Source organism: Stegostoma tigrinum, chromosome 33, assembly GCF_030684315.1.
Source record: "Stegostoma tigrinum isolate sSteTig4 chromosome 33, sSteTig4.hap1, whole genome shotgun sequence".
In the NCBI taxonomy this organism is placed as follows: Eukaryota; Metazoa; Chordata; class Chondrichthyes; order Orectolobiformes; family Stegostomatidae; genus Stegostoma; species Stegostoma tigrinum.
Window position 1 is genome coordinate 27,322,455 of NC_081386.1, and position 23,833 is coordinate 27,346,287.

Sequence of the window (23,833 nt, forward strand, 5' to 3'; positions counted from 1 at the left end):
CAATCTCTCTGAAATTCTTGACTTCAACTTCAGATTCCTTACTTTATCTTTATTGTTCAAATTAAATAGAGCATATACAAATAAACAAATATTTAAGAATATAAAGTACATATTTCAAGGACAAGGCTGGTTATTATCCATTGAGGAAACAGCAAAATGTCTTGAAGTTAAGGTTCAACTGTTTAATCGACCTCATGTGAAGTGAAATGCAACAATCTCACATATTCTCCAACTGTGGTATTTAGCCTGCCATATACAGGAGTTTCACTGGCAGTTTTATCCTGTCTTCAAAGCAGATATCTTTTGATGCCTGGTTCCCACAGTAAAATTAAAATTTCAAATCATGTCTTATTTTATCTTATAATGCAGATAGCAAGTTTTTTATGCATTACAAATTGAATAACAAAATTTATTATTGCCATACAGTCTGGTAATTTGACAATGTCACAAATCTTCATTTTGATGTGGAATAACCCAGGCCTTAAAATGGCACATTACAAATTGATTTTTAAAATTAAGGTACACTATATTAAAGAGTCAAGGTTTACAAAAGGGCAAGAGTAGGAGAAATGACAAATCAACCTTGCGGACTATTGGAAAAAAGCTAGGAGAAAAATGAAGCACCATGGTTTTGTGCATGGTTCACTGTAGAAGACACAGTGGCAAGTTCCTATTTCATGACAGGAAGGCCCAAGGAGCAGGATTCATGCCAACTTTGCTATTTGGTCCCTACCTAATCTAACCTTGGCAATTATTTTTGAGAGCTAATGGTCCAAAACCAGTATTTAGTGAAAAATATTACTTCCAACAGTCATCAAAAAGGACATTTTTTAAATATCATTTTGAGCCATCATTTTCTCTATGACAAAGTGTGGAGCTGGATGAACACAGCAGGCCAAGCAGCATCTTAGGAGCACAAAAGCTGACATTTCGGACCTCGACCCTTCAGCATGACGAGAGAGATCCCCTGAAGCTGGTCCGGAGGGAGAAGGGTAATTTCTTCTGGTTAGGCATCCCTGGAAGAGGTTTCGCAGTGAGGTTAAAATTGTGATCAGTGATTGTTCTCTCTGATTCTCCAGCATCTGCAGTTCCCATTATCTCTGATCACATTTTCTCTATGACGTTTTTTTCAAACCATTGAATTACCACATATTACAATATGAGGCAGTTAAATAGCACAGTGTGCTTCTCTTCAGTTAAGCTATCCAAATAAAATCTTTATTCTGCATTTTTTCCAAACTGTTACTTTGACAAGAAAATGTGTTTTTGCTGAGTATGAAATTGTTGCCTGCCGACCAGCCAACATAGCTACAATTTTTAGGCCATGCACTGGACATTCATATTGCAATACCTGTTTCAAGCACTGGATGGCATTACACCTTAAAATAAGTACACGAGAATCAAGCACTAAAACAAATTCAATAGAGCTCATCACAAAACCACTATGTGGCGAGAGCAGATTACTTCACCAACTTTTATTTTCTTGTTTTCTCCTCTTGCATTATCAATGCCATGGTCACGAAGGAAACACAGCAGCTCATAAAAAGCTTATCCAACTGACCATCTTTTACATTCACGAGTATCAGTATGCTACTCCACAATGTTAAAGGATCTGGGGGGTTGCAGGCAACAAACTCACCCATTCCTTAGCAACATCAAGGTGTATGCATTTAGCAAAAAAGGATACATTGACAGTGATTAGGAATAGGAGTTTTAAGTCCATTCCCAGCCCTCCCAAACTCAGGGTGACATAAGCCAATTGTAGCATCTCACCCGCTACTCTAGCTGATATAGCATAGACCTAACAATAAAAACTGGACCTCCTGATTTGAATGGCTCAGTGTTAACTGCACGCAGTAACTTTCTTGTTCACAAAGCATCCTTGATGTCTCCTATCTTAAATGTTACATCAGTACATCACATCATAATGATTTAGCAAACTATTAAACAAAGGTAAGGCATAATTGAAATTGAAAGTAATGCTGCTACCAATAACGTACCATTTGAGGTTGGAAATCTCCAGGTTTTAAAACTTCAAATGACCAAGCAAGCTTACTGTTAAGCTGGTGAGCTATCAAGTATTTGATCTCAGCATGTGGCAACAAAGAGGGCAAGTGAAGAGATTGCCAGGCTCTTTCTTCAGCAAGAGACAGCAATTCTGATAATGACAAATTCTGACATGGATAACTTGGTTGTGCGATCTAAAGAAAAACAAGAATAAAATCACATTAGTGGATGGTAAAATAATGAGTTAAATTTAAAAAATTCAGGTGTGGTTCGTTAGGTAGCACTCCTCCCTCAGAGTCAAATGATTGGAATTTCAGGTCCCACACCAGAGATCAGAGTGCAAAATTCCAGGCAGTACTGAAGGATTGCTACATTGTTACAGCTACAATTTTTAGGATAGATCTTTAAAACCAAGATGCTAATTGTCGTCTTGCAAAGATGTTGTTCCAGTCAACATATTTAAAAACAGATTAACAAGTAATTATCACATTGCAGTTGTGCAACTTTACTGTCATGTTCCCTGCATCACATATTAGACTCTAAATGTTAGGACCGAGTAAATGCTGTTGTTGGATTTAAAAGTGTCTTTTTTATGTTGTACAAATCGAATTACATTTTAGTTTACAGTTGGCATTAAAATAAAACCTAGAGTTTAAATTCTATTGTTGCCTGTTTTAATTTAGGATTTTAAGGCGGCTTACAATGAAAGATCAGCTCAAACTAGATTTTCATTAAGTGAGTTTGGTAGGCGTTCTATGTTACTAGTTTATAAACTAGACAAAGGGATCTTGTGGTGCAGTGGTAGTGTCCCTAACTGAATCAGGAGGCCAGGGCTCAAGTCTTACACCAGAGATGTGTAATAACAAGAGATGTAATAACATCTCTGGACAGGTTGATTGAAAAATATGTAAAACTAAAATCCCAGAAGCAGTGATAAATCATAAAAAGTAATGGAGGGAGGCACTTGGGAAAATTACAGTCACCAGGGAAGTGCTGCTGAGTACATTGTTGGGTTTGTGGGCTAACGTGCTCAGGTTCTGATGGACTTCACACCAGGGTGTTAATAAAAACAAGGTGAGCATGGAGATGGTTGATGTATTAGTTTTCACTTTGCCAAACTTCCTTGATTCAAGCATCTCATTGGATTGGAAGATAGCAAATGTAAAACCTGTATTTAAAAAGGGAAGGAGACAGAATACAGCAAACTACAAATCATTAGTTTAGCATCTATCATAGGGAAAACATTAGAAGCAACTATTAAACAAGTTATAACAGATCAGATGGATGAATACATAATAATTAGGAAAAGTCAATGTTTTTATGAAAGTGAAATCATATTAGACCAGTCTTACACCGCATGCTATGTATAAAGGGGAACCAATGGATATACTGTACATTAGATTCCAGAAAGCATTTGATGAAGTGACACTTGAAAGGTCATTATGGAGAATAAAAGCTCATGGTCTAGGGGTAGCATAATCACAATGATCTTTTCGAATTTGGCAAGATATGTGGTGTGCCACAGCAACTGGCACTGGAACCTCAACTGTTTGCAATTTATCTATACGAAATGTTGAAAGAACGGAAAGTATGCTTGCCCAATTTGCTGATGATACAAAAGTAGGTAGGAAATTAAGTTGTGAAGTGGACATAAGGAAGCTACAAAAAGATGCACATTCCAAAGAAAGGTCACTAGACTCAAAACGTTAACCCTGTTTTCTCTTCAAAAGATGCTACCAGGGCCGCTAAGTTTCTCCACAAATTTACGTGTTTTGCTAGTTTCAGATTTCCACAGTTTTTGTATTATTATAAAAAGATATAATATTCAGTGAAAATGCGACAAATAGAATATAATGCGGGAAGACTTGAAATTGTCCATTTCAACATAAGAATGAAAAGTTGTATGATCAAAATGGTGAGAGATTGCAGACTTCCAAGATGCAGAAGGATCTTGGTATACGGCGAAATGAATCACAAAGGTGCAGGTACAGCAAATAATTGGGAAAGCAACAGAACCTTATCAATTATTATAAGGAAACTGAATACAAAAGTAACAAAGGTTATGTTTCAGTTATACAGGGCATTGGTGAGATCTTAACTGGGGTGCCGTATACAGGTATTGGTCATCATGTATGAGGAGGGACATAAGTACTTTGGAATAGTTCAGAGATAGTTTACTGGTTTAATATCTGTTCTTTATGAGAAAAGATTGGACAGGCTAGATTTGTATCGAATGGAATTTAGAAGAGTAAAAGGTGACTTGATTGAAACAAAGATTGGAAGGGTCTTGACAGGGTAGATATGGAGAGGATTTTCTTCTTAAGGAAGAATCAAAATCTGTTAAAAAGATTTGGGCTATTCACTTAAAATTGTTGACATTAAACATATTCTCTTAGATGGTCGAACATTTTGGAACTCTCAATGAAAAGCTGGCAGAAGCAGATGCCTTGAACATTTTTTAAGACAGCAGTAGATAGATTCTTATTAAGCATGAGTTTAAAGGTTCAGGGTAGACGTGAATGTGGATTTGAGGTCAAAAATCAACTCAACCACAATCACATCAAGCAAGCGAGAAGCTCTGAATGGCCTAGGCATGTCTTTTGTTCATATGTCATGCACTTTAAGATACCTTAAAGCTATGGAAGTCACCACGTAAATGCAGGTCTCTCATGCTTTCTTTAAACCACAAGAGCAAGGTGTTTATCTTGACCAATAATAATGGGCAGAAGAAATAGAGCACCAAAAGCTTACAAGACACACAAAAGATAAAAACTGACAGCAAACGAGATTAGAAAAGAGCAGATACATTCTCAGTTTTCAATATGTACAGTCTTGAGTCAAATACCTTGAAAATAACAAATACTATCTGCATTTAAACATGCCTTTAACACAAAAATATGACAAAGCATTTTAGAGGTGAAATTAAAAATCAGGTAAGAGTTGGGTGCTAAGGACAGCCTTAAAAGAAAGATTATGAAAAAGTGGTATGGTGCAGGAGGGGGTTGAAATGCCTAGCGCAAAATTCGAGAGGGAGAATCCAGGAGTAAAAAGTGCATCTAGTAGCTGGAAAGTGAAGTGGATGCACAAGAGGCCACATGTACAGAATACTCTCCAGTTTAGTAACTGTAATTCATGCAGTGTTGACTCCATGCACAGTTAATTAACCCAATGAGTAGCTGAAACATAGACCAGAGAGATCATCAGTTGTGCTGCTCAGTCACAGGATTAAAATTAGCCTCATTTCTGCATGTTGCAGAGGAGATAAAAACCAAATAACATTCTGGTTTCTAATTTGTAGCTCATGTTATTTTGCCTTGAGAGGACTCAGTTATCTCTGTAGTCTGCAGAACAGCATTCCTGGACAAGGTAATAAATATTGGAGACTCCAAAGAATAATGTTATCAAAAAAGAAAATTGGAAAACAACATGGTGGGGTATGGGAAAATAATCCAGGCCTTTTTAAAAAAAAAATTAAATGCACACTTAATTAAGGACACATTACGTGTTGTACTTTATGTACATGACCTGATAAAATTGAATACGTACGTACCTCTTTAAGAGGACAATGATGTGACTTAGCCAATATTTCCTGGTGGATGTTTCTCACTGATTTAGCTACCAAATTCCACCTAGTATATTTCAGAACAGAGTTGAAAAACATCCCAATGATTCCAGAATCAATATCACACATTAGGATGTGCTGCTTTGTAAGGAACTGAGGGCAGAATCTATAATACAAATGAAAGAGATGACAGTGACTTCTTGGAAAACCATAGTAATAGGTTTCTTTAAGTGTTCTTCATTTAATAATTGCCCCAACCTTCTACCAACAGTATAACTAAAGAAACAGAATGTAGTAATAGTAATTTTCCATTATGTTTCATATCCCATTGCAACATCTGTACATGACAAAGCTATAAAGTAGTCATTCAGATCAGATTCTATCAATGCATCTGTTTAACTTTGTAAATGATCTTTCTTTCTCCATGTAACAGTTAATCTCAAAAGCCTGCTTTTTGAGCATTATTTGTGTATGTAAAATGCACATCAAGTTTATAGTTAACTATGACAGTTACTTTTGAAAGTATACAGCAAGCTCTGAATACCTGTTGACTTTGGTTATCTTTCTACTTCTTTAGCTTTTTTCCCCAATTAACAAAACCTGTATTTTATGGCAGGTAACTGTACTTTATGGTTTATTGCATACAGATGTTGAGGGGGGGTAAAATAAAGGAAAATTATTAAGAAATCCAATTGAAAAATACACTGTCATATTTATGCATAGCATAATATCAGCAGTTATCTAAAAAGGTGGAAAGATCAAACTGAATCAGTTCCAGCAATGTTTTAACTCTCTGCCTGACATTGCGATAAGAGGTAGAAACCTTAAAAAGAAATTGCAGGTGAGGTACAAACTGAGAGCTGGAAGGTGGCTTAAGGCTGATGCATATAATGGGCAAACAGACACCTTACTTCCTTATTTAACATTGAAAAGCATTATTTTTTTCAAAGAGGCAACTGGCATATTTACATTGCAACTATTGGTATCTTTTTAAGTACCATAAAAAAAGTACTTGTTTCATACATTTCGATCCTCTCATCCCAAGAAAAAGGGCAAGTGAAGGAAAGCAGGTGACGAGACAAAGCGGTTAGGAGAGCATTACTCGGAGATTATTTTGTATAGCCACTGATGCAGTCGAATCATATAAAGTAAAAGGTATCAGTACATTGACATATGTCATAATTTGAATATTTGTTCTTGTAATAAAAACTAAATGAAATGGTCTCGTGTAAATTACTGTAGTTTATATGCAAAGTAAAAACAATGTTTAAAACAAAACTTGTATAAGGTACTCTGTTACCTCGACAATGCTTTGCAGACATTCAAAAGTTGTAGTAGATTTCAAGTACTTCATTTCAGTTTGCAACATGATAATAAAGCTTTCAATATACAGCGGCATGTCATAAGACCATAAGACAGAGGAGCAGAAATTAGGCCACTCAGGCCATTGAGTCCGCTCTGCCATTCGATCATGGCTGATAAGTTCCTCAGCCCCATTCTCCTGCTTTCTCCCCGTAACTCTTGATAATCAAGAACCTATCTATCTCAGTCTTAAATATACTCAATGACCTGGCCTCCACAGCCTTCTGTTGCAGTGAATTCCATAGATTCACCACTCTCTGGATGAAGAAGTTTCTCCGTGTCTCCGTTCTAAAAGGTCTTCCCTTTACTATAAGGCTGTGCCCGTGGGTCCTAGACTCTCCTACTCCTGCCAACTCATTTTTATTAATATCCATTGCATTTTCACTTGCTTTGGTCTTCAAAGTTGAGTCAGTTACACAGAATAGAAGACAGCGAGGGAAATCATGATGAAATGTGGACAGCTTCAAGGTTTAAAAAAAAATACATGAAGATAATAGTACATTTGCAATTTAATGTGCCTTCACGCTGCAAGAAAATAAAGATTTATATAGCTACCTTTGTGTAAATGTTTCTATAATGTGAACCACCCACAAATAATTCGGCAGATCCAGATTATACTTGAACAACAAACTGATGTGAACATTGCCGCTGGAACAGAAGGGCTGAAATTCTGTACTAAGCCCAGAAAATTCTATGATCACCAAAGTACTCCTCAGGCAGCAGCAAAGTATGATGTGTGGAAAATGGTCAGATGCATTCTGGTGCACATGAGCATCATGGATCTACAAAAACAAAATTACAAGTTTTCATATACAATCAGAAACACTGATATTTTCATGACATATTTATGTTCAACTTTTCTATAGAGTTTTTCAGCTTTAATGTCCATTAAAGTATCAAGTGTATACTGCACAGCCATCCTGCAAAGTTGAAGATGTTAATTTCCGTCAACATTGTGCTTCCAGGATTGATTATAGGTAGTGCTGCTAATATTTATCAAGATAAAAAAAGTTGAATGCGTTTGAATGCTTTATCCATTTTACTGCTTCCAAAATAGTTATCATTAAAGCTGTAGCACCAGCACTTTGCCCCTTGTGTTATACAGCTTAAAATGTTCTTCTGTTTAAAAAAAAAAGAGAAACAAACATCACTGGCAATGCACGAGATGCAAGCATCAATAGTAAGGCCAGCACCTACTGATCATCCCACCTTGAAGGTGGCAGTTTGCCACTGGAAAAACTCACAGTAGAAGTACATCGACTGTGGTGTTTGGGAGCATGTACGTATTTACTGTGCATGATTGGTTACGTGAGTGAGCATTTAAGATAGTAAACAAGATATTAATCAAAGAGGTTCTTTGAGCCACACATTATGGAGTTATCTTGAATCTATTTATGGCTATACTCCAAAAGGCATGGGGCAAGTATTCCATCATGTTCCTTATTCAGTACCTTGTTCGAACAATTTTGACAAGTTAGGAGGTGAGTTATTTACTGCAAACTTCCCAACTCCTGGTTTTCTCTACATCCATAAAGAATTGATATGGTTGGTCTAGTTTTTGCTTCAGAAGCATTTAAAAGCCATATATCTCAGTGCAAAGCACAATACAATCACACCCCTTAGGAAAAGGTTTTCCGATTTAATCATTGTCTGGGACAGGTGAATGTGATTGTAAATGAAGCTGGTAAAGGTACAGAGGGCATGAATGCAGGAATCCCAGCTTTTGCAATTTCCCAATAGTTGTGAAATTCCTTCAGCTTGCTTAAACAAGCACAGGGGCACATGAAGGAGAATGCATAAAAACTGTAACGCAAAGGATCTTGGAAGCATTAGCGCACAGAACTCAAAGCTAGCATATGGGTGCAGGAGAAAATTAGGAAGGTGAATGGAACGTTGATCCTTATTTCAAAGAAGGTGGAGTATAAGAGCAAAGAAAACTTACTATTATCATACAAGGACAGCTGAGTATCTGTACTTCTGGGAGTAACGAGAGTAATGGTCCTCTTGTTTAAGAAAACATTGCACTTCATTGGAAGGATGGTCCCTAGTGTGGAAGGATTGTCTGGAGAGAAAAGGCTAAACGCGTGGGACTTTACTCACTAGCATTTAGAAGAACAAGAGATAATCTCATTGAAACAAATAGGAGTCTTAAGGGACTTGACAGCGTAAAAGCAGAGATGACGTTTCCCTACGTGGGAAAGCCTAGGGCCAGACGGCACAATCTCAGAAGAAAGGGGTGTCAAATTTAATACTGTAATGTGAAGGATTTCTCTCAGAAGTTTGAGTGATTTCAGATCTCCCTGCCACAGATAACTGTGGCAACAAAGTCCTTGTTCAAGGCTGAGATAGATAGAATCTTGATTAGTAGGGGAATCAAGAGTTTAGGTGAAAAGTCAGGAGAGTGAAGTGTTGGATGGGGAGCATTGGATCAGTCATGATCCTTTTTAAAGATGAAGCAGGTTTGAAGGCCAAATAGCTGCCTCCTGTTTCTATTTCTATGTAGTCAACTAACGGCAGCATGGTACAGAAGCCATTGTAGTAGGGCAATATTATGACTGAACCCAGAACGTTCTGGAAACTCCTGACTGTATAATAACTGAGTGTGCTCTGCAGCTAAGACAGCATCTAGGTGGTTCTGTTGCTTTACCAGTTTAGGACATCTCTTCAGGGCTGGAGAGGAACTTATTGATAAGGAGAGGGATCCAGTCATTGTGGTCTATTGTATCCATCAATGGCAAAGATACAGCAGAGAGATTGAGGAGCTAGATATCAAATTAAGCAGAATCTCAAAAAAGTCAAGATTATCATCTGACCCATGTAAAAATTTGCATAGGACAAACCAGAATAGAGAAACAAATGTATGCCTCATAGACTTGTATGGGAAGAGTGAGTTCTGAATCGTGGGCACTGGACCAATAACAAGGAAAGGTGATAGCTGGACCACTGTGATTCTCTACACCTGAACTATCCTGGACTGGTGCCCCAGCACGCTGTGTAACTCAGTAAACAGAGCAGACATTAATTTAAATGGTGGGGTGAAAGGGAATAAAATTTAGGAAGATGTGGTTAAAGAACACAAACAATGCAACAGGTGAAGATATTATTATGGGAACTAATAAACAGACTGTTACAAGGAGGGACAGAATTTAGAAATCTACAAGTAAATCAACTGCCAGGACTAGAACCAGAGTATTCAAGTGACATGGCCTTTGTGAAGGGATATGGAGTGTGGGAGAGATCTGTTAATTGGTAATGGTATTACCACAAGAGAGAGGGATAACTAGAGTTCAAAAAAACCAAGATGTAGAAATGGTTTGCGTAGAGATAAGAAAAAAATAAATGCAAGAAGTCACTTGAGGGAGTAATGTACAAGCCCCTAAATTCACATTGTACAGTGGATTTCAAAAGGAAGGAATAATAGTTGTTTGTCTGAAAGCAACAACAATAATCAGAGGGTTTAATCTACATATGCACTGTATCAATTCGATTAGCAAAAAGGTCACCCAGATGAGCATTTAGTAGAATGTTTCAGGATAATTTCTTAGAACAGCACATTGCGAAGTCAACCAATTATTCCATTTGGTATTGTGTAAGAATCCAGGATTAGCTAACGGGCTTCCAGTGAAGGTGCCCGGGTAACAGTGGCCACAAAATGATCAACTTAATTTGAGGAAGAGACAGAATAGTATTTTGAATTTAAATAAGGGCAATCATGAGGAGATGAAAGCAGAGACAGTTAAAGTGAATGTGTAAATTAGATTAAGGATTAGATCAGAGCTGAAGTGGCAGATATTTAAGGAGATATTCCAGAATACAAAGAAACTGATAGAAATTCAAAGAAAAGCTATATACATGAGCCACAATAAAGTAAAAAAGTTTAAATTAGGTTAAGATAAAAGTAAGATCAAACATTTTAAAAAAAGGAAAGATAGTAAGATGCCGATGCTGGCATCTGAAATAAGAGTGTGGGGCAGGAGGAACACAGCAGGCCAGACAGCATCAGAAGTAGTGGAAAGCTGACGTTTTGGGTCAGGGCCCATATTCAGAAATGGGTGAAGAGGAAGTGGGCTCCGAAATAAACAGAGGAGGGGTGGGAGTGGGCAAGGTAGATGGCATGGCGATAGGTGAGTGTAGGTTGGCAGTGGTGGGGATTGGTCAGTGAGGTGGGAGGAGCAGATAGGTGGGAGAGACGATGGACAGGTCAAGGAGGTGGGGATGAGAGGGAAGGTTGTTCATGGGATAAAGCCAGGGTTGGGGAGATTTTGAAGCAAGTAAAGTCCACATTGAGACTATTGGCTTGGAAGCTCCCAAAGCAGAATGAGAGGTGTAGTTAATCCAGTTTCCAGGTAGTGTTGTTGAAACACTGGAGGTGGCCCCAGATGGGCTGTGGTCTAGGGATTGAGAGGGGGAGTTTAAGTGGTTCGCCTGCCTCTTCGTAGGATACCTGGAACAGTCCCTCTTTCACAGCTGCACTGGCACTATCCCCCACCTCTTCCTCCACTACAACAATGTCTGTATTGGCACCAGCTTGTACTCTAGGGGAGCTTGAACAGTTCATCTGTTTTACTCACACCTTTCACCCCAACCTCAAGTTCACCTGAGCCATCTCTGAACCTCGTTCTCCTTCGTGGGCCTCTGTCTCTGTCTCTGTCGACCAACTCGAAAATGATATCTATTTCAAGCCCACCAACTCCTACAGCTACCTAGTCTACACCTTCTCTCACCCACCTTCTGACAAGAATGCAATCCCCCTACTCCCAATTCCTCTGTCTCATCTGCTCCCAAGATGAGGCATTGCACTCCCGAACATCCCAGATGTCCTCGTATTTCAAGGACAGCAACTTCCCCCACTTCAGTGGTTGAAAACCCTCTTGACCACATCTCTTGCATTTCCCGCACCTCTGCCCTCACACCCCCTCCCTGCAACAAAAACATAGACAGAATCTCCCTTGTCCTCGCATATCACCCCACTCACCTCCAGATTCATCGTATCATTCTCCGCCACTTCTGCCACCTGCAATCTGACCCCATTTAAAGGGCATATTTCCTTCCCCACCCCTATCTGCTTTCAGTAGGGACTGCTCTCTCCGCTATTTCCTCATCTGCTGCATACTCCCCACTAGCCGCTAGCCCTGCCACCCCCGGCACATTTCCCTGCAACCGCAGGAAGTGCTACACCTCCCCCCTCATCTCCATTCCAGGACCCAAAAAAAAACTTTCTACATCAGACAGATGTTCACCTGCATATCCCCACTACTGCCTATGTACACTCACCAATCGCCATCCCACCTACCTTCCCCAGCCACACCCCTCCTCTCTCTATTTACTTCAGAGCCCACTTCCGGCAAAGGGTCCCAACCTGAAACGTCAGCTTTCCTGCTCTTCTGAAGCTGCCTGGCCTGTGTTCCTCCAGCTTCACACTGTGTTATTAAAACAAAAAGAAAGATAGGTAGCAATTCAGAAGATTGGACAGAATACAAAGAAAAGCAAAGAATGAAAAATATTAATAATGGCAAAAAAGTATAAGAGGAAGCTACCTACTAGTAAACGTTTCTATAGATATCTGAAGATTAACACGGTCTGTGTGGTATAAAAAGGTTCCAGGGAATTAACAATCGGAAGTGAGATGACTGATTGATCAAACAGGTATCCTACTTTGGCCTTTGCTGTAGAGGATCCAAGTAACATTCCAGAAAGAACTGTAAATCAGAAAATGGAAGGGGAGGAGTAACACTCAAAAAGATGACAATTAGGGAAGTGGTGAACAAATTCTTGAAGCTGCAAGCTGACTGGTCCTGATGGACATCATTCTAAGGTCTTAAAAGAAATGGTCTTTAAGATAGTTGAGGCATTGGTTTTAAATTTTCCATAACTCACTAGATTTGGGGAAAGTCTCATTAGATTGGAAATTAAATAATGTAACTCTTTTACTCAAAGGGATGGCGAGACTGAAAGCAGAAAATTACAAGCCAGTTAGCTCAACAGCAGTCATATAGAAGATATTCAAATCTGTTCCTGAAGAAGTTATAGAAGGGCACTTGCATAAGTTCAAGACAATCAAATAAAGCCAGGATAATAAAATGTGAGGCTGGATGAACACAGCAGACCAAGCAGCATCTCAGGAGCACAAAAGCTGACGTTTCGGGCCTAGACCCTTCATCAGAGAGGAAGGGTCTAGGCCCGAAACGTCAGGTTTTGTGCTCCTGAGATGCTGCTTGGCCTGCTGTGTTCATCCAGCCTCACATTTTATTATCTTGGATTCTCCAGCTTCTGCAGTTCCCACTATCTCAAATAAAGCCAGCATGGTTTTTTGAAAGGTAAACCAAATTGAAGTCGATTTATTTAATAAGTTCTTTAAAGAAGTAATACACTGTTTCATTGCTGGCTGTTGATAGCACACTCACCTCTGAATAATAAGGCTGAGAGTTCAAGTTACACTCCAGAGATTGAAATAATGTTTTGAGAGTAAGGGGGAGGGCGGGGGGGGGGGGTAAGCGGATGTGCTGTACTGTATTTAGATTTCGACAAAGCATTTGATAAAGGTGTTACTTCAAAGAAAATAAAGGCTCATGTTATAGGGGGTAACATATTGGTCTGAATAGCCAGAAGAAAACAGAGAGACATTAGAAGGTCTTTTTCAGGTTGGCAAGGTGTAATGAGTGACTGCCACTGGGATCAGAGACGGCACCTCAACTCTTTACAATTTACATGGAAGTGATCTGAATGAAGGAGCCAAGAGCATGATTGCTAAATTTACTAATGACACAAAGATAAGTAGGAAAATAATTTGTGAGGCTACAAAGGAATAAAAACAGACAAGTGGCAAGCAATATTCATGCCACACAAGTACTGGGCAGTGACCATCTCCAAAAGGAGAGAATCCAACCACTGTCCCCTGATAGTCAATGGTATCATCACTGAATCCCTCAGGATGTTGATTACAATTGATCAGAAAGAGAACTGGACTAGTTGTACAAGTACTGTGCTAAAAGAGTATGTCAGAAGCTAGAACTCTTGCAGGGAGTAACTCACCTCCTCTGTAAAAATGTCCACTATCTACAAAGCACAAGTCAAGGCAAGTGCCCACATCCCATGTGTGAACTTAAAAAAGGTCGAGTGAATGGCATTGATTTGACAAACTGATACAATGTGAGAAAATTGTTATTGTACATTTTGGCAGGAAGAATAAAATAATGAGAGATTGTAGAGCTCCAAATGTGGCGATCCTTCTCTTTTTCTGGATGTGAGATTGCTTGCTGAGCTGGAAGGTTAGTTTTCGACGTTTTGTCACCATTCTAGTTAACAACATCAGTGAGCCTCCGACGAAGCCTACTCTTTTTATCAAGTATGAATTTTTAAAGGCCCATTAAAAGGCAAGCAATTCAGAAACCTAACAGAATTTAATGTTTATTAAGAGGGGAATTGAATACCCAAGTTGGGTGGTTATACTTCAATTACACAAGGCACAGGTGAGCCCACATCTGCAGTACTGTGTACATTGTCTCCTTATTTAAAGAAACAACATAAATGTATAGGCAGCAATTCAGAAGGTTTGAACAGAAAACTGTTCAGGCCCTTCAGCCCACGATGTTGTGCTGTGGCAGGTTGTCTTATGATGAAAGGTTGGATAGATTAAGGAAGGTTAAAACGCAACTTAATTTCAACATTCAAAGATCCTGAGAAGGCTTGACAGGGTGAATATGAAAAGGGCATTTCTTCTTGCAGGAAAAATCTGAAACTAGAGGTCTCTCTTTTAAAATAAGATGTTGCCCATTTAAGACAAAGATAAGACAAAATGTTTCCTAACAGATGGTTGCAAGTCTTTGAAATGTCCTGGAAGCAAGGCTTTGAATATTTTTAAGAAAGTGGCAAATAAGTGCTTGCTAGGCAAGTGAGGTGAAAAGTTATTAGGAATAGGCAGGAATGTTGATTTGTGGTTATAATCAGATCAGCCATGACCTTTTGAATGATGGAGCAAGTCAAATGGGCTACTCCTACACCTACCTTATAAATTTATGTGGTAAAATCTAGCAAGGAAATAAAACAAAAACAGTAGGGATAGAATCTTCCATTGAGGAATTTACATTTGGTAGCAGGCATGAAAGCGAGTGTCACTTCCATTCAGGATTGTTTGGCTTTTCTCCCATACTTATGCAGTTCTTAGCTCATTTCTGTGCAAGCATAGAGGCGCAGCCACTCTGTTGGTTGGAGGCAGCAGGAAGTTGATACCTCTGTTGTTAATGAGGGGTTGAAGGTCCTGGTAGCAAGTTTACGAGGCACCTGGAGAGGCATTCATTCTCTGCAAGCCAGAGGCCACACTTACGTTCTCAAGAATGGATACCTGCAGCTAAACATATCAGCTCTTCCACCATTCACAGGTCAGCATGCCTTCTTTCATCAGGCAGGCTTCCCACCTTTGCCCAGCCTCTTTGTTGCATGTGCATTACACTCAGAGTTTCCCGCTGTCAAGCATCCTCCAATCTCACTCAATACAGTGTGCAGCCGGAGGAACACAGCAGGCCAGGCAGCATCAACAGAGCAGGAGAGTCAACATGTCGGGTCAGAACCCTTTACGAGTCCTGATGAAGGGTCCCGACCCGAAACATCAACTCTCCAGCTCCTCTAATGCTGCCTGATCTGCTATGTTCCTCCAGCTCCACATTGCATGGACTCTGACTCTGGCATCTGCAGTTCTTGCATCCTTCAATCTCAATGTGGCACAAGATATTGCCACCAATGTCAATCTTGGCAGAACATGAAGATGACTCCAGGGCAAAGCAGTGGCTTCTCACTCTCATTCAGCAAGGACAGTACCTTGCCTGTTGTACGTCATTTCTATACAGCTGGAAATAAGACAGCAAATGCTACTTGTTTGTGGAGAATTTGATTGAGACGGTGAAGTTTACTTCAGCAAACTGGTCTTTTAATAATCATTCATGCAATGCTTGCAGTTGGATACCTCCACCTGTCTTTAAAGTTTGAGAATTAAATGCAAAAATTCATCCCACTATTGTAATTTAGATTTTTGGCCTCTTGCACAATTAAGTTCCCCTGCCAACTTGCATCCTGCTGCTGGGAGGACACAAGATTTTGCCCAATCTGAGTGTATTAAAATATTAAAGTTTAAGAGTGCATGTTTACCAGGAGAGATCATAGTGCTAGCCAAGAATGGAATGGTTATTTGCTTCACTGATAATATTAATTTAAATTTTCAATATCACACTATTAAAATGGGAGATATGCACTATTTACTCTTAGCTAGCTAAGCAGCTCCCAACTTAGAGTCTTGTCTGTCATTAGAAACTTGTGCTCTGGAAACTCCAGATTGGGCCACAAGATGGAGCATTTTGCAGTTGTCGGGGGATACAATGTTGACATTAGGTAAATTAAAAACCTGAGAGCTGATCAACAAGCAACAGTAAGAATATCGTTGGAGAAATATTAACCAGACTTGGTAAGAAAATGATTATCGCCTTATTATTGATTAGTTCTTCAAAAGCAACTTTGTGGAAAACTGTTCCTCTTTAGTACACAAACCAGATAAACAACATAGAGTTAATGTTGTGGGTCCTGTGAGCCTTCTTCATAATTGCCACCAGACCTGCTGAATTTCTTCAGCAATTTCAGTTTGTTTCAGTTTATGTTTCAGATTTCCAGCATCTGCAGTTCTTTGTTTTCTTTTAAAAGAATGTAAAGCTTCATTTCACTGAATAAGTGATAAGGAGTACTGAAATGCCTAATGCTCAAAACTTTAGAGTTATAAAATACAGTCCAATTTCAGTACATGGCTGATCTTTCAGCAAACCAACACACTCAGGTATCATATTTGTAACGTGTCATTGTACAGTGTCTCTTATATATGTAAAGGTGTACCTGTGAGATAGGAGATATAGTTCAGCACTATGAGATACAGATGACAGCCATCCTTTACCCTAACTGTACAGATCTTGGATAACCAGCAGATACAATGAAACTACCTCCACAGTGCAGGTCATCTATCCAAATTACCTTTCCAGATGAAAGAGAATACAGTCATTATATAGTGCACAGGGTAGATAGAAATATTAACTGGAAGGAAAATACATTTGAAACATCAAAAATTTATACCTCCACTTGTGCTCCAGGGCGCAAACCACGTCCATAATTCACTACTTGTTGATAAGCCACACAAAGACCAAATTTACCGTCCAGCTCATAAAGGCCTGCTGCAATGTTTAATACCTTACTTATCATACCCTAAAGCAACGAAAAGGGAGAGAAAAATTAATAGACTAGCCAAACCTCAGGCAATACAGAGCCTTGAATATTCAACTTGCGTCATGGAGTCATACATCCAAGGATATAAAATTGATACCTGCACTTCATGACACCGAAAGCTCCAAAGTAATTATTGAAAAAAGATCCTAGAACATGCAAGGATGCCATTAACAGGAAGCTGCGCTTAAGACTGGTGAATAATCACTGCCACCAGCTGCATATTTCCATGACCAACTTCACAGCACTACCAAAGGAACAAGTCGGGGGGGGGCGCGCAGAGTGAGAGAGAAAACCTCTGCAGCAGCTCAAGAAGGTAGCTTACCAATACCTATTCACAGGAAACAGTTGGGCAGTAATTTCTGGCCCAGCCAGTGACACCCACATTCTTTTAATCATGCAAAGTCACACTTTCCAGGCTGTCAAAAGTCCAAAAATAGATTGTCTCCCTCATCAAACATACATATGTTTGCACTGGTGATTGCACACATCTTTAACAGGGCTCTTGTGCTGTCTCAGATAGTTAAAACGTAGACATCTGAGCACCACATACCAGTGAACTTCTACTTTGATCTTTGGACTCTCATGTCAACCGCCATCAGCAGTTGCAGAGTGTTCCGCCCCTTCCCTCAGCAGCCCTGAATAACAAAAAGAGGAAAACTGCCACAACTTTCATTTTGAACATCTTGCATCAATTGCTGGAAAATTCCAGCAAAGAGACATCCGAATAAGGCAGCAATGAACTCAGGTATGTTATCTTGTATGGCTGAATAGACTGCTAACATCCACTGTCAAGTCTCATAGATTAATGAGTAACCATTTGTGGGGAGGTCTTTGAAGATATTTGCACAAGCAGTTGTGTTTATTAAGTGCAGGACGGAGAGTAGTTTAAAAAAAACAAGACACCTTCCCCCATCAAACTTAGGTTCGCTCTCCATGTCTAATGGCACCGCAGAGTTACATGATAAAGTAACAAGTCAATGTAACTCAAGCATCCAAAATAAGGCACAACAACCTAACAGAGTCAAGAGAAACAGTATTATGGGCTCCAATGACATTGAATAGAAACTACATACTGGGAGTTTGACAAAAAGATGTAAGTTAGTTTCCTACAGTCAACTGACTTTGTGAAGCACTCATCACTTAAAAAGAACACAAAAATTTATATCTTAAAACACTTTCCAAGCCTTCATTCATAACCAATGCAAAACACCAAGTACTTACACGATAAGAACATATTCTGGACTGTCTGCTCTCGAACATTTTTTCCATGGTGTTTTGTGTCGACCAATCAATAGAAGACCTATTCTGAAGAGTTTCTTCTTTACAAACAAGTGATGTTAACTCACTTTTAAAAGTCTGTTTCATATGTGAAACACTCATAAATTCTGCCAAAGTTTGCTTTTTCACAGACCCCTCAACATAAAGGTAGAAGTCAGAAGACGATGACACTACAAACACCTTATAACTGGTGCCCTGCAGATTGGAAATGAAGACCTTCGTTATAACATATTGCTTTGAAACTTCTAAGCAGCGATGCCACATTAGTTTGGCAGGAACCTAAAATGAGAACACAATAAGAGATATTCACACTGACAATATCCAAGATTTTTAATTTTTAACACTGAGCAACTGATTAGAAAATCTGTGACACACAAGAGCAATCTTTTAAAAAAGGCAAGGTAAAGGTGGGTAAATGAACGATTGTGTGCAAAAAAAAGTGTTGCATTCTGTATTTTCCTGCGTACCTCAGTTTGTTTAGTTTATTTTAAAGGGTTTTTCAAGTCCTCAGTTGTAAAGTTAGGGAGGTACATTAAATCCAGCAGGTGGTGTTGTCAGACAAATATTGTCACAAAGCAAGGCTGCCTGAATGCTATTTTACTCAGTGACTACCAGTATCACGTTGAATAAACAAGAAAATCAAATTAAAGCCAATAGGAATACAAAGATTTGCAAAATGGAGCCAGAAATTACTCAAGTTGCATTGAGGACATTACAGAACTATTGCCAACTGATAAATTCAAACAGAAACTGCACAATCATTTACAATAGCTTTTTTCAGAGGCTTAAAGTTAACAAAATTGTTAGAAACATAATTTAGACAATGAATCTCAGAAAAATTTAGATGTGTAGTGAAATTGAAGATAATTTAGTCAAAGGTGTTGATCATTCTATTAATCAGATATACTTGGGAAGAAATCTGCCCAGGTAATATCTGTAATAAACAAAATAGAACTTTTGTATAAAAGAGCTAGGTCATCCTTTTTGAATGGTCTTATCTATTTTAGTCAAAATTGATCAATGCCTTCATTAAGAATTTCAAGAAAGCAAATAACTCCCTGATATCACGAATTGGTGAGACCCAGTATGTTTACCCTTCCTACTTCCAACATTAATGTTGTGCCTTGCTCCACAGATGATCCAGTCTTCAGGCAATTCACAACATTAACCGAGAGAAGAACTAAACCCACATGCTGTAATGCTTATGACCAACGTGTTGTCCTGCGACATACACCAACTCAATGGATTGTGGCAGATGTTTCACAATAGATACAAATGCCTAAATAATGGCTATTTTTGCCACCAGTTCGGCTCCTATTTTAATAGGGAAATGTGATTAAAGCAGTGACTTCCAAATATTTGTTCACTGCAACTCAGCCAAATATCATACCCAGCATCAGCTACTTAAGGGGCAACTATTGCCAATGCAGAACTTTTTATTTATTAACACACACAGAAATAAGTAGATAATAAGTCAATTATAGAAATTTGATGACAAATTAATAGAAATCTGAAGCAGCTTTGGAGGGCTCTGACATTGCTTTGAAATCTTACTACTTTGAAAACCTACAGTCAAATGCAATCATTGCACAAATTGATAAATGTGTGAAATATCAAGAGATTAACCAGATTTTGTTACATAAAGCTTATACATACATTAGGCCAATAAAAATTCTATTTAAATGTAAGTCATGTTTTTGTTTGAAAACACACCTGAACTAAAACTGGAAGGGAAACATCAGATTCAAAGGAATTAAGGAAGAAGAAGAAAAATGTTTTCTCTCGGATACTTATAAGGGAACTCAAACGGACAAGTTCTCCAGCTATGTTCATCTTCACTTTATGGCAACAAAACCTTGACAAAAATCAAAACAGAGTTATTCTCATATTATCTATAACAGAGGATTGCAATGCATTACGAGACAATGTCTTTCCACGAGATGGTAACAAGTGACAATGTCAACCGTCTATCACATTGTTCCATGTGTGAAGATACTGATCACATCAGACTTCTGAGTTGCACGTACTTATGCAGCATGTTAGATATATAATTGCACAATAGATTAATTCACTAATTCTCAAGACAGAAATTTCCCCAGTATCCAGATCACAGCTGTAGTCAGTATAGTATTCAGATAAATCTTAAACACAAGTAGCTCATAGCATTAATTATCAATTGCTTTTGTTTATCTAGCTATTACTTCATTTTTTTAAGCACACATCAGAAGTTAAAGCTCAAGAGCCACTATTTTAGTTTATTGGAATGATTATTACTGTGCATACTATTCCTCATTATCCAGTGTTCCTAGTGAAAGTTTATCCCTACCAACAAAAGGTGGGATGTTTCATACGGTGGGATGAAAGTGTTTGGTGTTTACAAATGCGGCTGGAAGCAAACCTTTTCATTCCCTGCCACTAGCTGTATTTATATATATACACACACACACACACACACACACACACACACACACACACACACACTACTGTCTTGTTCATCTTATTTTAGTGAGTGCCTACTTATGGATCTGGGAGTTGGAGCCAGTTTGTTGACTTTACTTTGCCAAGGCTACAGATACAAGGTGAAGAACTCCAGAACCAGGATGACCTCCCAAATTGGAAGACTGATTGTAAAACATACAAACATTTGGGTGAATTGACCCTCAAGCCGAATATCTAGATCAGATTAAATGAAAGCTGCAAACCAAACTGTTCGTGGTGCCTTTAGTATTGGGAAAATTACCTAGATGTTGCACAGGATTGCAATGAGTCAAAATTGTCCAAACCAAAAGGAAGAGATATTAAGGGGACTAATTAAAGGCTAATTCAGGGATATCCTTCAAGACATTCCTTAAAACATTCTGTTAAAAATAGGATTTTAACACAAGCATAAGAATTGTAAAACAGAGGAAATTGGGAAACATAGAACACTGCGAGACTGGGAACAATGGTTGTGGTGAATTCAGTGTCAGTTAGAATAATAGAGCAATGTTTGAAAGCATTTGAGTTTGAGCAATGTGGAGGACAAAATAAAAAGAATCGGGTAGGAGAGCATTATTAAATGATTAATTAAGTAAATCTAGCAATGACAAAATCAGGGTTGCTGGCCTCAGTAGATGGTCTGTTGTGGCAAAGACAGGGAATGTTTCATTGGGAGAAATGGACAATCTTTGAGAGGGGATGGAGGGTACGATGATGGGCTCGGGTTGGGGAATAAATTGGTGAAGTGGACATATCAGAAGTTTGCGTCACTGTGCTCATATGAACGCGGTGAAGTTCTCAAAAGTCTGGTTCAACTCAAGACAGTGGCTGAGGAGGGAGAACAGCATCAGAGAGAAGGAACTGGAGTTTGCAGAAATAGCAAAATGTCTCCTTTCTATCTCCCTGTTGACATTTCATCAAAACAGACTCAATCACATTATTTTGTATGTAAGACTCCATTTTGAGCAGAAGCATTTCAGAATTTAGATACCATTTTGATAAAATTACCTGTGCACTTTCAATACATTTGCTACATCATTATTTCGTGTTTTTTTTAAGCTTCTCAAAATAATCCACAATAGATACCACTGTAGTATAATCATTTAAATGCAATTGCCTTTTCGATTAAAATGTAAAGTTCATCCCACTTAAGTATCAAGATTTTTCATTTTGCATAGACTCAGATCTTCACCCAACAACATAAGCAGTTAATTTGAAGTCCAATGCTGAGTAAAACAGGCTGATAGATCTCAAATCTCAGCTTCAAGACAGGTTTTATTAGGAAATTGGGTTTCTGGCTTGTGTTTTGGGAGTTTGTTTCGTAAAATAGATGGAGAAATGAGTGGGTCTTTTCAATGCCAATATAAAGATTTTCAAAAATCACACTTTTATGTCACAAGGTGCACATATTCACTTCAAACTCATACAGAAATACTAACCAGTGCTAATTATTAGTGGCTCTGACCGCATTAACTTAAAATAAGCCTTTGCTGACAGAATAACAACTATTTAAAAACAACCACATGGCAGTAATAATAGCATCAATAGAGACAGGTTTTACATATGCAGGGATACAAGAAAGAAGACACTACTGCCCAAATTAGGGGAAAAAAAGAACTTTCGCATTGCTTGATTACTAAAATTACATGTTGAAAGTTGTATTCCTACCCTTTGTCCAGGAGATGAATTGCTGAATCTGGTAGTAAAACATTTAGTGTGTTTGGTACCAAAAGGCTTCCAACTAACAGTTTTGGAAACACAAGAAATGGTGCTTCGATAATTTCAATATAGCCAGCTTCAGTCCCACTGAGTGTCCAAACTGCATTAGTCAGTGGAATATAACTCCAGCTCGGAAGCATTACTATATGCCCCAACCGCCGGGCATCTAATTTGATAATCTGGTCAAGAATTTCACCATAAAAAGAGAAAATAAATAAATAAATCTGTTTGGAACTTACATATCACTAAAGTTTGCACTAAATGTTACTTATACATTGTACTCCAAAGTGAAATACTGTGAAAAAGGCAATTTTCCCACAAAATTAGGTGCAAATATAATTCCAGGAAAATTCTCTTCTAAAAGAGAAATAAGATTTTAATTTCTCACTGACAGCAATTTACTGGGTCAGCAGGATAAGTAGATAACAGACTTTAAACGTACATGACTAAAACTGAACAATCATGTTAGACTGAGAACCAGGAAACCAACAGGAATTTGGTTGCCAAGGTTTTGTTTTAAGTTGGGATCAACAGATGAAAACAAGACATATATTAAAATCTCACAACTTCAGATTAATTTAAAAGGTGTCTTCATTTTTTGCTATTTTCCATTGAAGTAACCAGTTTCCTCCCTCATAGCACAAGCATGAACAGGTTGCTGAGTTTGTTAGGTAGCAAAATTCACTTGCAGTGATCAACCCAAAGCAGTGATCAGCTTGAACGTTCCACTAATATTAAATTGGTACATTTCTCATTAAGTATATACTGGATTTGCCATAAAGGACACAGTATTCACTGTTGAGCAAACTAACGCAGAAATATAGAAAATAGGTGAAGTAGGCTATTTGGGTCTTCAAGCCTGCCCCACCATTCAATAAGATCTTCGCTGATCATGCAATTTCAGGATTCCACTCCCATTTTCTCTCCATAGCCCTCGATTCTTTGATCCCTTTAGTCGCAGGGGCTATGTCCAGCTCCCTCTTGAATGCACCTAACAATGAGCAAAGAGTGGAGAAGCTCCTAAAATGCTGCTGAACATCCTCAAATGATAATTTCGGATAAGTTACACAAAAGTTTTCAAACTACTGCTGAGATCACAGCCCATTTAGAATATATACTTTTGAATCAATCTGTTTCTCTTCTACACCACATGGGAGTCACTGGCTGGCC

At 38.5% G+C, this 23,833-nt stretch overlaps 1 protein-coding gene across 3 annotated transcripts in view; it reads right to left on the reverse strand.

The window, feature by feature from the left end:
* The window catches only part of ctc1 (CTS telomere maintenance complex component 1), a 78,814-nt gene that overhangs the window by 45,361 nt on the left and 9,620 nt on the right, over positions 1-23,833 (reverse strand). The window contains exons 4-10 of one of the 3 annotated variants that reach the window (XM_048563093.2): positions 22,613-22,842; positions 20,180-20,321; positions 18,410-18,745; positions 17,039-17,167; positions 7,487-7,713; positions 5,558-5,735; positions 2,001-2,201 (exon numbers count right to left, since the gene is read on the reverse strand). In XM_048563093.2, coding sequence (XP_048419050.2) covers positions 2,001-2,201; positions 5,558-5,735; positions 7,487-7,713; positions 17,039-17,167; positions 18,410-18,745; positions 20,180-20,321; positions 22,613-22,842 — 1,443 coding nt within the window. The remainder of the gene's footprint in view (positions 1-2,000; positions 2,202-5,557; positions 5,736-7,486; positions 7,714-17,038; positions 17,168-18,409; positions 18,746-20,179; positions 20,322-22,612; positions 22,843-23,833) is intronic. The other 2 variants (XM_048563095.2, XM_048563096.2) reach the window with 2 other exon arrangements.